The following is a 12,443-nucleotide window of genomic DNA, read 5'->3' as shown; positions in this document are numbered from 1 at the left end:
CCTGCTGCCAGCCCTGCGCTAGGAGGCAGGTTTGCTTTCCCAGCTGGGAGCGAGATTCTGGCTGGAGAAGTACCAGGGGCTCCAGGGGCTGTTTTCCCCAGGCATTTACTTGAAGCGAAGCAGAATTAGGAACTCTCCCATGCCAACCACATGTCAGACTTCCACCCGCACTGAGCCCCCTCAGCTCTGCTAGGAAAGGCTGTGCCTCCCTCCCCAGCAGGAAGCCCTTACCGTGTCTCCGTCCTCCAGCGAGGCCAGCACGAAGCAGCGATAGCTCAGGTCCTGAGAGAGGGGCTTGTTGTAGAAACCTTTGTAGTTCTTCTCATCCCCCAGGGTGAAGGTCTCGGGCAGCACGTCCACTTGAGCAGCAATGTACGGCTTCAGCCTGTCTGCCTGGCGGCGCTGGCGCCTGCTCTGACTCCCCTGGCTGATGGCCTCCAGCAGCTGGGGACAAACAAGGTGCATCACTACTGCTTCGCCCAGCGTGGCACCGCCTGGCGCTGCTCCCTCACCAGCTGGAGGACTCAGCAGGGAGGAAGGGAAAGCAGGAAAAGACCCTGGGTTTGATCTGGACATGGTACAAATAAACCAGAGGGAGGTGTGTGTGTGTTTAGGTGTTACTGGGGCATCCACCTGCAGACCCTCACTGTGCACCTCTCGGTTCTGGGTGAGCCCTGAGCCCTGGGACGCTGACAGGGAGTGGCGGGACTGGGACAGCCCGCCTGCCACCCAGTCAGGGCATCCCAGTGGGCTGCAAGGGAACCGGGCTGTATTTTGTGGCCCAGCTATTGGTACAGACAGCAACTCACATTCTCTATGGCCACTGGACATGAATTACAGCTGATGCTGATGTAGAGGCAAGAAGTGACATTTGCTGTGTCTATCCCTTCTGTCAGTGCTTCGATATTTCACCTGCTGCTGGGTTGCAGGCAGAACTTTGTGTAAATCACGGAGTGATAACAGATTTCATGGGATGTTCGGAGTAAAAATGGCAAATTTCATAGTCTGCCACAAATTCATGAAAAAGGATATAAACACACAAAAATTCAATTACACTGCTAAAAAAGACTCTCAGATGTTTAAAGATGTTTTTCTAATGAGGAAAAACGAATACCAGGCTCGGAACAGAAATTCTAATTTAAAATGAAGAAAGAGGCATGAAATACATTTCACACACGAATGTATCAGTGCAGCATTGTCAGGGCAGCCAGGGAACGTCAGTGCTACGGTGGGGCTGGGGACAGTGATGTGCACACAAAGCTGTGCTGCTGAGCTCACTCTCTCTGACAGGAGAGCTCGGTAAGGCACTCCCTCCTCTTTCCTCTCATCATTCCATCCTTGCCCTCTTACGAACAGTCATGTTAGAGAAAGCACGGGGGAAGCGGCAGAAAGGTAGCCTTTGCATGGTGGAGTTTGCTCCCCTCTTGTTTCTCGGCAGAAAGCCCAGCTGTGTGCGTATGACACCATGGGGCTCCAGCTGTGCTTGAGGCTGCTGGATGTTGCTGCCACCTCTACACCTAACACACCAAAAGCCTGCACCAAAGGAGTGCTAGGCTTGCACAGTTCAGATCCTCAAGAATTAGAAAATGTCAGGACTAACATCACCTGTGCAAAACCAATTCAGCTGTCTGATGTATGGGCACCATGTTATGATCCTGGACTACGTGGTCACAGACCGTCTTCTCTGTAACTCCCCTGCCTTGCTCAATACACAGGACAGACAGTGCTTAATCAAAGAGCAGCTATTCCATATTTTGCTTTCTTCTTTGCATTATGCAGCCTGAGGCCTTGTTTATTGCTTACTATTCAAAGCCGGCTCAGAAGACAAAATTAATAATTTCCTCGTGGGCTTTTCTATGGTGCTGATCACTGTAATATTACAAGTGCTTCACAAACATTAACGATCTTATCTTCCAAACACCCATATGAGGTGAGATGAAAGCGATTATCCTCATTTTACAGATGGAGAACAGAGGCACAGGGACGTTAATGTAAAAAACGTCCACTAATTTTGACTGTCAAATTGAAAAGCTTGTTTTGTTTTTAAAGAAAACTCAGCATTTTTTACTTCACTGATTGTATCCAGTAGAGCTCCTATCGACTTTCTCTGCAGCTGGGGATGCTTAGGCTTTGCAACTAAGGCTCCAGCATCTCAAACTGAGCGCTCCAAAAAGAACCAAGACAGTGGCTGCTAATACAAAAGCTGTTTTAAATCATTTGCCCAGGTCTAAGTAAAACAATCAGAGGTAGAAAACAGTCCTCTGGATAGCTTTTTAACTATCTAAAGCACAGAATCAAACCATCCTTTCTCATCCTAGTCTTCTCTTTCTTGTAACAACTTCCAGCTTCTGCAAAGAAATGATGCAGGAGGCCTACGGATGGCGGTTCTTCATCACACAGCTCTGCTTCACATGCAGAACAGATCCACCCATACGTGGAATGAGCTGGGACCCCATGGAAAAGGCTGTGCAATCACGTAATTAAAGATTAATGATAAGCAAGGGCTGACTTGCATCTTCTAACACTTCGTAATTTCTCAGTGCTTCAACCTTACAACTATTTTTTTTTTCTTAATGGACCTGTGTGTGACTTCTGTGAATTTGTATGTGTGATTTCTTGGAATTTTTCCTAATTGCTTTGTGTGGATGGTGGGTGTGAGGAAGAAAGAGCCCACAAACCCCTTGCATGAGATTCTCCTGACACCTGCACATGACACTGGGAGCCCCTTCCACTCCAGCAGCTGCTGCAGGCTCCTACCTGGTCCAGCTCCATCTCATCAGGTGTCCGCCAGCGAGCAGTCAGGCTGCTGGTGCTCTGATCCGCGGGCACGACCACGATGTAGTACCACCTGGGAAGGAAGGACAGCATAAGCACTGCACCCTAAGTCATCTCTCCATCAGGTCACCGAGCAATACGTGTCATATCCCTCCCCGAGATGACCTGCTGCACTCCCTGCCCTCTAAGCAGTGGAAGGGCTCAGTGAGGAAGAGGCCAGCGTTCCAGCTGCACCAGAGAAGAGAACACTCCTGTTAGTGCTCATTAGGTTAATGAAGATCTACAGACTGTGCTCCAGAGGGTGGTGTAGGAGCTGCGAGAAGGACATTTATATAATCGGATTGTAGCAAGAACCCTGGGGGAATTGTGCTTCAGCACAAGGATACCACAGTAACGAATAAGACTTCTACAAACTCGCTTTTTTAATCTCCTTGAGGCTTTAGGCATTATTTATTTAAAGGATATTATACAGTGTCAGAGAAAGTCCCTCCTGATCCTCAACTGTGTTTTTGCTGGTAGCATCTGGAGTATACCCACCAGGGCAAGGGCAAACTGTCAGAGAATTGTCTTAATTTTATTGCACATAAATATTTGCTCAGGAAGAGCCAGCAGTGTGATCCCACGGTACGGGCAGATGCCTGGCTCTGTACTGCAGCCTGCTCTGAAATTCCCTCCCAAGTTACAATCCCGGCCGGTTGGCAGAGCCTCGCCCTGTGCTTTTCCCTATCTCCAGCCCCCCCAGCCTGCCTTCTCCAGCTGGGGACAGCACCTACCTAACGGGCACGGTGGTCTGGACTTTGGGAAGGCTGAGCGTGAATTTTCCCTCCTGGATGTACTTGTCTGTGCCGATGGGTTTGCTTTGCAGGACATCAGGCGCAGTGCGGATCGAGACGAGGTGCTGGAGCCCCCCAGCACTGCTCCCACGGTTCATTAGCACAAAAGAATAGTCCGTGTCCGGCTGGAGGTCACTGATGAGTTTCTTCATCGAGTGGCCGTCCACCTCCACGCTCTGGCTGTTGTACAGAATCTGAAACGGGGAAGAGGACACGCTCATGCAGCTGACAGCCGCTGATGAAAACCCACGCTCAAAATAGCAGCGGCGGAGCCGACAGTTTGGCTCCGGGCCCTCCCTCAGGTGGTTCAGCTACCCTGCGCTTCGTAAACAGCCATAAATCTTGCCTTAAAGAAGAGCAGCCCCCAGCAGAGGGCTGAGCTGCGCTCTCCGCAGGGCGGTGAGGGGGCACCTGGGCAGAGCCCGGAGGTGCCACGTGCACCACTTTCGGCGCCGGTTCAGGGAAGGGCTGCAGATGGCCGTGTTTTACCCCTGTGTGGGTTTGAACGGGTCTTTTGTTCCTCGTCTCACGAGGCTACAGCACACAATATGCTTTCGGTGTGAAATCCCATCTGCTTTAAATCGGTGCCGCTCCCGTGCCTCCCAGCTGATGGAGCGCTTGGCGCAGAGCCTCCCCCTCCCAGCAAGGTGACCGGGGGGGTTACGTGCCTCGTGCCTCGCCGACGAGCTGACAAATCCTGCACTGGGCTCGCAAATTGGTACCCGAAACAAATGGCGGCTCCGCAGGTGTGACACCCGTCACCATGACAACAGATGCTGGTGCCACGCAGGGGACCCGCGCTGCTTTTCGCTGCCGCGCTTGCAGCGAGGGGCTGGGGGCAGGCAGAGCAGGGCCATCGGTGGCCCAGGGCAGCGGGTGGCCCCCCCATACGTAGCCCCCCAAAAGCCCAGGCTGCCAGCCCCTCTGCTAATGATGTTTTGTCCTCGTCCTGCTTCAGAGACACCTACCCCTGCCCAAGGCATGGCAGCTGTGGCACTCTCTGCCCTGGGAAGCTCCATCCTGCTCTTGCTAGAACAACCCCCATGCCCCCAAACCCCAGTGCTGGCTCTGCAAAGGCAGAAACTCAGAGAGAGCCCAGAGACAGAGCCGAACGGCGTGTAGAGAACTGGGGGGAGCAGAGGTTGTGCCCCAGCAGCAACAAACCAGCTTGCTTCCTTCCACCGGGAAACCTTCCAGCGTGGCAGGGGAGCGCTGGATGCCTGACAGAGGTGCAGAGCCACGGTGTGCCAAAAACGGGCAAGGGCAGAGTGGAGCATGTTAAACCACGGCAGCTATTACACGCCACAGGCAGAGACCACACAGCAAAACGTGCTCTCTCCAACGGGGGCCTTGAGAGAGAGAAGACAGCTCCGTGGAAGAAAGATTACTTGAAGTCAAACAGATCTCTTGCCAGCTGAGCCTGCTGCTCAGGCTGATGCAGGCAGCAAGGGAGGGACTGAACTTTCCTTCCAAGTCACCTTTTTAGCAGGTGGCAGCAATCTGCAGAAAGCTGCTGGCTCCCTGGGACAAGGGCAGCTGATTAGCACTGCTCTAGTATTTAGTGCTGGGGCTGGGAGGTGGGGGGAGGCCCTGGGAAGCAAGCGGAGCACAGGGAGCAGGTTAGGCCTGAGATGTGCACCTCTGCTTCTGTAGTATCCAAACAGCTAGCCAGGACATGCTTCAGATCCTCTTCTGATCACTTTGCTCAGAGATTGGGATAGAAAAGGAGCCCCATTTCTTGTGCTACTGGCTCCTGAGGGTGCTGCAAACTGAGAAGGGATTCCCAACGGAGCGGCACTGAGGAGCCAGAAATGGAGGGGAGAATCCCCTTGTTTGCTGATGTGCTTCAGTCTCCAGGGATGAACTGCAAAACCAAGTCCTAACTACTAAAATAATTAAGAGGTTTGCAGGGATAAAGCCCCTGCTAGATGCCCCACGTGCAGTAAAGGCTGTCAGGATGGCTGGAGGAGTTTGCTCTGCTCTGACTCCCTTTCAGATATTTTCTCCTGGGCTTTACATCCCTTTCTCTAGAGACGTGTGTCAGATGGGTGCTAAAGCAAATGCAAAAAGGTAAAATGAAGAAACGTCTCTTGTAGCCTTGGGATATCAGGCAGTTATTTGGCAGGTTTCACCCTGCTCTGCCACGCAAGTCAGCACAACCAAGACAAGAGCGGCAGACCTCATGTCACCTCAGCAGCTTTGTCGTCTGTCCCAGCACGACCCCTTGCAGTGATCCTGCTGCAGTGCAGGTCCTAAGCTGTCCTGGGGAGCAGTGGGACCTCACCTTATGTGCTCCAACACAGACTTGAGCAAAACCAAAATTCCAACATTAATAACTACACCGGAAGGATACAAAGTCCATGATGAGTTCTGTTGCCTCTCAGATGAGCGAATTCTCATTATGGAGCTTTCCCTAATAAAGGCATCACCAACTGCTTCTGCTTGTGCTCTAGGGAAGACACTTGCTCACCAACTGCCTGTGCATGAGGCATCTGCTGGGGACACAGCTGTTCTCCTGGGGCAAGCAGAGGCCAAAAAGATGCTCGGGCACTTCAGTTCAGCGTTTCCCTGCTTGCTCTGCATTGGAACCAGCCAGGACACAGTCCCTGACTGAGCTCCAACACCAGATGATGATTTCCACTACCGTGCACAGAAATTTGTGTCTAAAGACAGTGAAATTAGCGTTTGCAATGATTTCCTGAACCATTCTCTGCCCTCTCCTTTCTTCACCGTTGCCGTAGCAGTTCCACATTCCTTCACCTGCCATAACACATTGTCTTCTCGAATGTTATGCACCATTAGGTAAGGCCTCTACAGAAACCTTACAATAATGTAAGGGCTCACAAACAGTCATTCGCGTGCAGCTGAAGATGCCTGGGAGCTCAAGCAGGAACACTGTTTAGAGGTTGTATCATGGCCCACTGGTAACTACTTAAGTCAGCAGCAAATTTGGCCCAAGGGCTCTGAACTGCCAAACATCGCTGACTAGCCCATGGATTGCTGTAAAATGTCATTTGTGCTGCTCTTACTCACAAGAGAGAATTTGCAAAGCCAGAAGCTAGGTGGGTCCAAATGTCACTGCTGAAGGTCTGCTGCTTCATTTCAAGGTAGCAAAGAATGTATTGAACTACAAGGTGAAAAGACATGTAGTGTGCAGTACTGCAGAAAAATAACTGCTTGACGGAGAACCAGACAAAGTTGACTTTTTGAGGGGCAGGAGTACTTACTGCATTCCACGGGACGCAATGCCTGAAAGCACTCCCCAGGATTCTTGGGGTTTATTTCTGAACCTGTATCATAATCATTTGGAAAATGTGCTTCTCCCCATTTGTACAGCACCTTGTGATGCTACTTTCAACCAATATATCCTCCATCCTGCTCTTCAGCTGAAGAATGTCTCAGGGAAGTGCAGTTTCCCCAAGGAGAAGGTCACATCTGTCTTACACTTTCCATGAAAGCTCCAGAATGCCTTTCTACAAGCGTGCTGAAACAAAAAAGGAATGGTGCCTCTGCTCCACCACAAAGGCTGGGCAACATTTTACAAGGAATTTATCTCCTGGACCAGAAGAAGCTGTGAAAATTCCCTGAAGAGAACGAAAACCTTCATTATTGATTTGGTAGCAGTAACATTTCCTAAGGTCTCAGCTCACCCTCTATAAAAAAACAGCACCAGTCCTACTTGTGCCTCACTATTCATTGTCAGAACAATATCTACTTTAATTAAATCTGTTAAAGTAGAATATGACACCCTTTGGGACATAGATTTAGCGTGAGACTGTTTATCAAGTGTAGATAATACTAATTGTTCCCATGGAGATTTAAATGCTATGCTAGTTACAGTATTAGGCTCTGGCCTCAGCATCCCATGTGCCTGAATTAGAGGAGAGAGGTGAACCTTGTTTATAAAAATACCAAGTCCTGAAAGTTAAGGATTTCTATCGAGTGGCACAGTCAGTGACTTGGAGCTGACCCTCTTAGCTCCTGGCCTCCGCTCGTGTGTGTCTGCAAGCCGGGGAATATTAATAGAAGGAAGACACTATTAGAGAAATATCCTTGTAACACTCTTGTTTGCATGACTGCTCTTCAACCAGCAAGTGCTAATGCCATCTGCTCCTGTGTCATCTGAGGGTTAACCCACCGCAGGGGCAGACCCTGACTCACGGTCTGTGTCAGCAGCTGCAGCTATGAGGCCGAGACAAGGAATCGGCGTCATGCCTGATCCTGGCCACCTCCAACCAGCCCACCCTCCTTACGCATTAGTAACGCTCCAAAGGTCACCCTGTTCCTGCCTCGCAGCGAGCTGTCAGACAGAGCTGAGGGCTTCGGACCGCAGGAAGAAGGGAAGGTGGAGCAGACTGGTTCTTCAGCAGAGTGCAAGGTAACAAGCATCGGGGAAGTTTCTTGTGGCCACATATCTGAGTGCTGATCCTAATGCAGCCTGCACCTGGAGAAGCTCTGAATGCCATGAGGTCTTCACAAAAGCCTTATCTGCTTCAGCTAAACTCTACATGTTAACAAGTGTCTGCTATTGATCACGGTAATTTAGCTTTAGGATTTAGACAAGGAGAATCAGCAACAAGGGGAGGTGCTCACACATTCATATGGATGCAGCTCCACATCTTCCTCCCATTCCCTGGGCCATGGCTCCTCCACTGCTCATGCAGGCCTTATATTTGCATTTTAGGCCCAGCATGGCAGAGTTCATGTGCAAGGGTAAGGGAAAGCATGCTGCTGCCAGCCCAGGCCACCTCAGCAGAGGCAGCAGACAGATGCTGAGACTGGGTGGAAGATTATCCTTAGCAATGCGACATGTTGGTCTCTTCTCCTAAGGGAGAGAAGCTGTACTGAGATCTGCAGAAATTTCCACCCTGTCTGTGTCTTTTACCCACATCAGTGATCCAAACTGGGGGACAAACAAGAGCAGGAAGACACTGGGTCATCAGTGTTTGCAGCCTGGTGGACAACACTGCATCCAGACCTGTGGGGCTCCAGAGTGGAACTGTGTGAACAACCAGTGCAACTGTTCACCAGCTACACATCGGCAATCTGGGGCTCCTGGACCAGTTTCCACTCCTCTTAGAAAATGCACACTGCAAGTTTCAGGGACACTATGAAGGGGAGAATGCATATGTAACAGAAGTGCCTGTGGACAAGACAGGTTTCTAGCTGGATGGTGAGAAGCCAGAAACACATATTATGACTCGTGAGACAGCCCAGTTCTCAGACTGCCCTCTGCCCTCCTTGACATTTTCTGTCGTGCTTCAGCCACCATTTTTCACTCATTTTCTAACATGAGCAGCAAGTGCTTGCTGGCTATTCCGTAACTCATCAGAAGAAAATAAATCAACAAATTTATAATACCTTTTAACACCTTAAGAAAGGAGGAAAAGTAAGCAGCAGTGTGCTCTGCTGTGTGCCATGGCTCACATGCGGATGCTCAAAAGCAAGAGCAGGTACCTAATCTGGGCTCTGCAAGATGCCAGACTAGCAAGCAACGTGACCTTGCTCTGCTGCTCTCTTGCCTGATGTCCTGAAAACACCACGCAGTAGGTCAAGGTGCTGCTTTCCACTGCCCTGCTCGCTGCCACAGGAGGAGCTCCCTGTCCTCTGCATCCCACCCTTACCTTAAAAGGCACTGCAGATTTATAGGAGTCAGGCACTTCCCAGCTCAGCAGCACAGACGTTTTCATGACGGCGTTGACGCGGAAGTTCTTAGCAAACACTGAAATGAAAAACAAGATCTTTGAGCACTGTAAGGCCAAGTCAGGAGGGAGCCAGGCAGCAGCTCAGCTCCAAGTCTCTCTTTGTCTAACTTAGCAGCAGAGGTCGGAGAGTTCAGCTACAGCAGAGAAGTGAGATATGAGGAGAAAAGAGCAGCAGCCTTTTACCAAGTCCCAGTCTCCAGTGGAGTTTCCATTTTTCACTATACTTTCCAGCATCACAGAAAGGGAGCCGTCGGCTGAACTGTAGCCTTCTCTTCCCCCCTTTGCTCGCGCTCTGCTGGCCCTTTGCCATGATCAAAAAGCAGTGGTGCTCAGGTACTGGATCTGCAGATGATCCTACCCAGCTGTCTGCGCCAGTTTGAGCAAGAGCCTTTCATGTACAGATAAAACAGCAAAGTGTGCCTGTGGAGCGATGAAGGCAATTAAGCTACCACCAACTCCCCCCCAAAATGACAATTTTAAGGAAACCTTCACTGAGCCTCCCCTTGCTGAACTACTTCTACGCTAGGGAGCCACACGGTACCTGATCTCATTACGCAGAGCCAAGGGAAGCGCAGCCTCATGAATGAAAGCAAAGGTCCCTGTCCTGGAGCCAGAGATTGCTGTTAGGGCTTGTTAGAAGGGCACTTACCTTGCTCGACAGGCATGGTCCGGGACTGGATGCTGGGGCTGAGCGGCCCAACCCCCTTATTGGTGCGGGCCCTCACTTTGATGTCGTAAGTGGTATCGGGCTTCAAATTCGTCAGAGTGATACTTGTGTCCTTGGTGATGTTAACGACGTCCTGCTGGCTATTTATGTCTCTGTATACCACTGTGTAGTTGACAATCTTGCCGTTTCTTTCTGCCAAGACCGGGGGGTCCCATGCAACCTCGGTGGTGGAAGTGGTGAGGCCCACCACGCGCAGGTTCTGCGGGAAGCCACTCGGCACGTCTTCTGCGGTGGTGATCTCCTTCTCAAACTCCTCTCCCGGACCGGCTCTGTTCTTGGCGGACAGCTTGAAGAGGTACGTGGCCCCCTTGTGCAGATTGGTCACAGTGTAGTGATGGTCCCTCTTCCCGAAGTCTATCGTGTTCATCTTTTCCTCATCAAGACGTCTGTACTGCAGCCGGTAACCCAGCAGCTCCCCTACCATCTCCTTGGGTGGGTGCCACTGGATGAGGGCTGTGTTCATGGCTGTCGTGCTAATCATCATGGTGGGCTTCCCCGGGACTGCAACATAAACACACAATGACCATCTGTAGCCTGGGAGGAGGGGGAGGAAGGACAGCTTCCGTGCTGCTCAGTCCGTGAGGATTGAGGAAAGTGGGAAAGTTCAGACAACAGGGTGAAGAGGACGACAGACAATTCACATGGATAGAGGCAGACTGACCCTAATCCGGTGCCGAGGGAAGCTGGAGCCAGCCAGCTCTTGGCTGCCATTTTCCCATGCGCTGCCATCTAAACAGGCAATAAATCCAGCCATGTCCAGCCCCCAAAACCATCCCCTTTTACAGGAAAGGTTTAAGGTACCTCAAAGCATCACATTTATCTCAGAGAAGATTTGAATCCCGTGCTCCTACTCAGTGGTCTTCAGACACTCCAGCTAGTGCACAGCACCAGGCCACGCTGGCCCCAGAGCAGTTCGACAACAGACACACAGAAGCCCACGTCCAGCGCCCTGGTCTGTCTGGAGGAAGACTAATTTCATCCTGAAACCTTGCAGTTTTACCATCTGCAGAGGCAGCAAGCGGAGCTGGGCGGGCTGTTTGCCATCAGAACACATTTTGGTTTAGCTGATGAACAGATTCGAGATGTCAGTGCCGATGTGAGAGGTGAGCACAAGCGTTCCATGGGATTTTTGGTTATGCTGAGCAAGTCAAGGGGTGTTGCCGTCATGGGTTAGGAACTGATGGCTTTAAATTGATGGTTTAATACCTTGATCTCCTTCAGTTAAAAAAAGGATGCGTCTTCACTCCACATCAGCTCAGATTTGTAAACAAATCAACTGATAGGGAAGATACTCAGAATCAAAGGGATGGGGCCACGGATATGAAAATGAAAATGGGATTGTAGCCAAACCTGGCTAAATACCCTTGCACAGTTTTGGAACATTTAAGCCCAGAGATGAGCACAAGAGAAACACGTATTTGATGGAATTATGCCTCAATTTTGCCATCAGAGGGCGATACCAACACTCCCCTTTGAGGTCAAGCCTGCAGATGAGCCAGTACAAAGGCAGCTCTGGGGGTGGTTTTGTAGGTATTTAAGACACACAATTAAATTTCCACTGCCAGTGCCATCCTCCTTGCACTCATAATACAATGTCTAACAGCAGCTAGTGCTATGGGACACGTTATTTTCAAAGTTGATTCAAAATATTAACTTTAAATGTACATCATAACATTGGAAGACTCACCGTGGTTTACAGTGCAACACTGGGATGTTTAGGAAGCTTTTCCTGTTCATAGGACAGCTGTAGCAATTTGATGAACAGAGCATACATCATGGTGAGGCACAAGGGAGTCAGCATTTGAGACTGTGACAGTGGAAACTACCTCTGGAGCTCCCTGTATGCAGCACGGAGGAGATGGCAAGCTGTTCCTTGTTTAAAGGCACCAGGAACAAACGCTCTCAGTTTGCACAAGCTGCATTCCCACAATAACAAGCAGTGAGTACCGTTCCTGTGGCCGGTGTGACAAACAGCAGGATTATCATTTGTAGGACAGGTCTAGTGAGTGGGAAATCGAGGACAAGACAATGAGAACTAGCTGGTGCCACCGCCAAAGGCAAGCTTGACAGCATCCAGAGGAAAGCACCTGATGAACTCCTGGGTGCCCCTGCTCCTGGCCGAGGCTCCTGTGTTGCATTAGGCACAGGGTACACGTTTCTACTCAGACAGCAGAACTGAACTGGCTGGGATCACCAGACCTACAGGTTGTGTCCGCAGCACTCCTACAGCAGGATTTGTTGCGTTCCAGATTTTACCATGGCTCTAGGAGCAAGTTGGCTGAGCTATATACGGCAGGGAAGGCAGAGGTAGCAATGGCTGGGGGGGAGCTGAGAAGCGCCTCTGAGAAGCCCTCTGTGCCAGCAGCCATCCCAGGCAGCGCTGCAGTCACCACAGGAAGCAAG

The 12,443-nt window shown here is 50.7% G+C and overlaps 1 protein-coding gene across 20 annotated transcripts in view; it reads right to left on the bottom strand.

The window, feature by feature from the left end:
• The window catches only part of PTPRF (protein tyrosine phosphatase receptor type F), a 362,946-nt gene that overhangs the window by 34,675 nt on the left and 315,828 nt on the right, over positions 1-12,443 (bottom strand). For 15 of the 20 annotated variants that reach the window (XM_038183345.2, XM_038183347.2, XM_038183344.2 and 12 more), the window contains 5 exons: positions 9,963-10,541; positions 9,233-9,330; positions 3,549-3,802; positions 2,758-2,848; positions 232-444 (listed from right to left, as the gene is read on the bottom strand). In XM_038183345.2, coding sequence (XP_038039273.2) covers positions 232-444; positions 2,758-2,848; positions 3,549-3,802; positions 9,233-9,330; positions 9,963-10,541 — 1,235 coding nt within the window. The remainder of the gene's footprint in view (positions 1-231; positions 445-2,757; positions 2,849-3,548; positions 3,803-9,232; positions 9,331-9,962; positions 10,542-12,443) is intronic. The other 5 variants (XM_038183355.2, XM_038183356.2, XM_038183357.2 and 2 more) reach the window with 1 other exon arrangement.

This window comes from Anas platyrhynchos, chromosome 8 (assembly GCF_047663525.1).
Source record: "Anas platyrhynchos isolate ZD024472 breed Pekin duck chromosome 8, IASCAAS_PekinDuck_T2T, whole genome shotgun sequence".
NCBI classification, from domain to species: domain Eukaryota; kingdom Metazoa; phylum Chordata; class Aves; order Anseriformes; family Anatidae; genus Anas; species Anas platyrhynchos.
The sequence above is the reverse complement of the archived record's forward strand: the minus strand, read 5'-3'. Positions and strand labels throughout refer to the sequence as shown.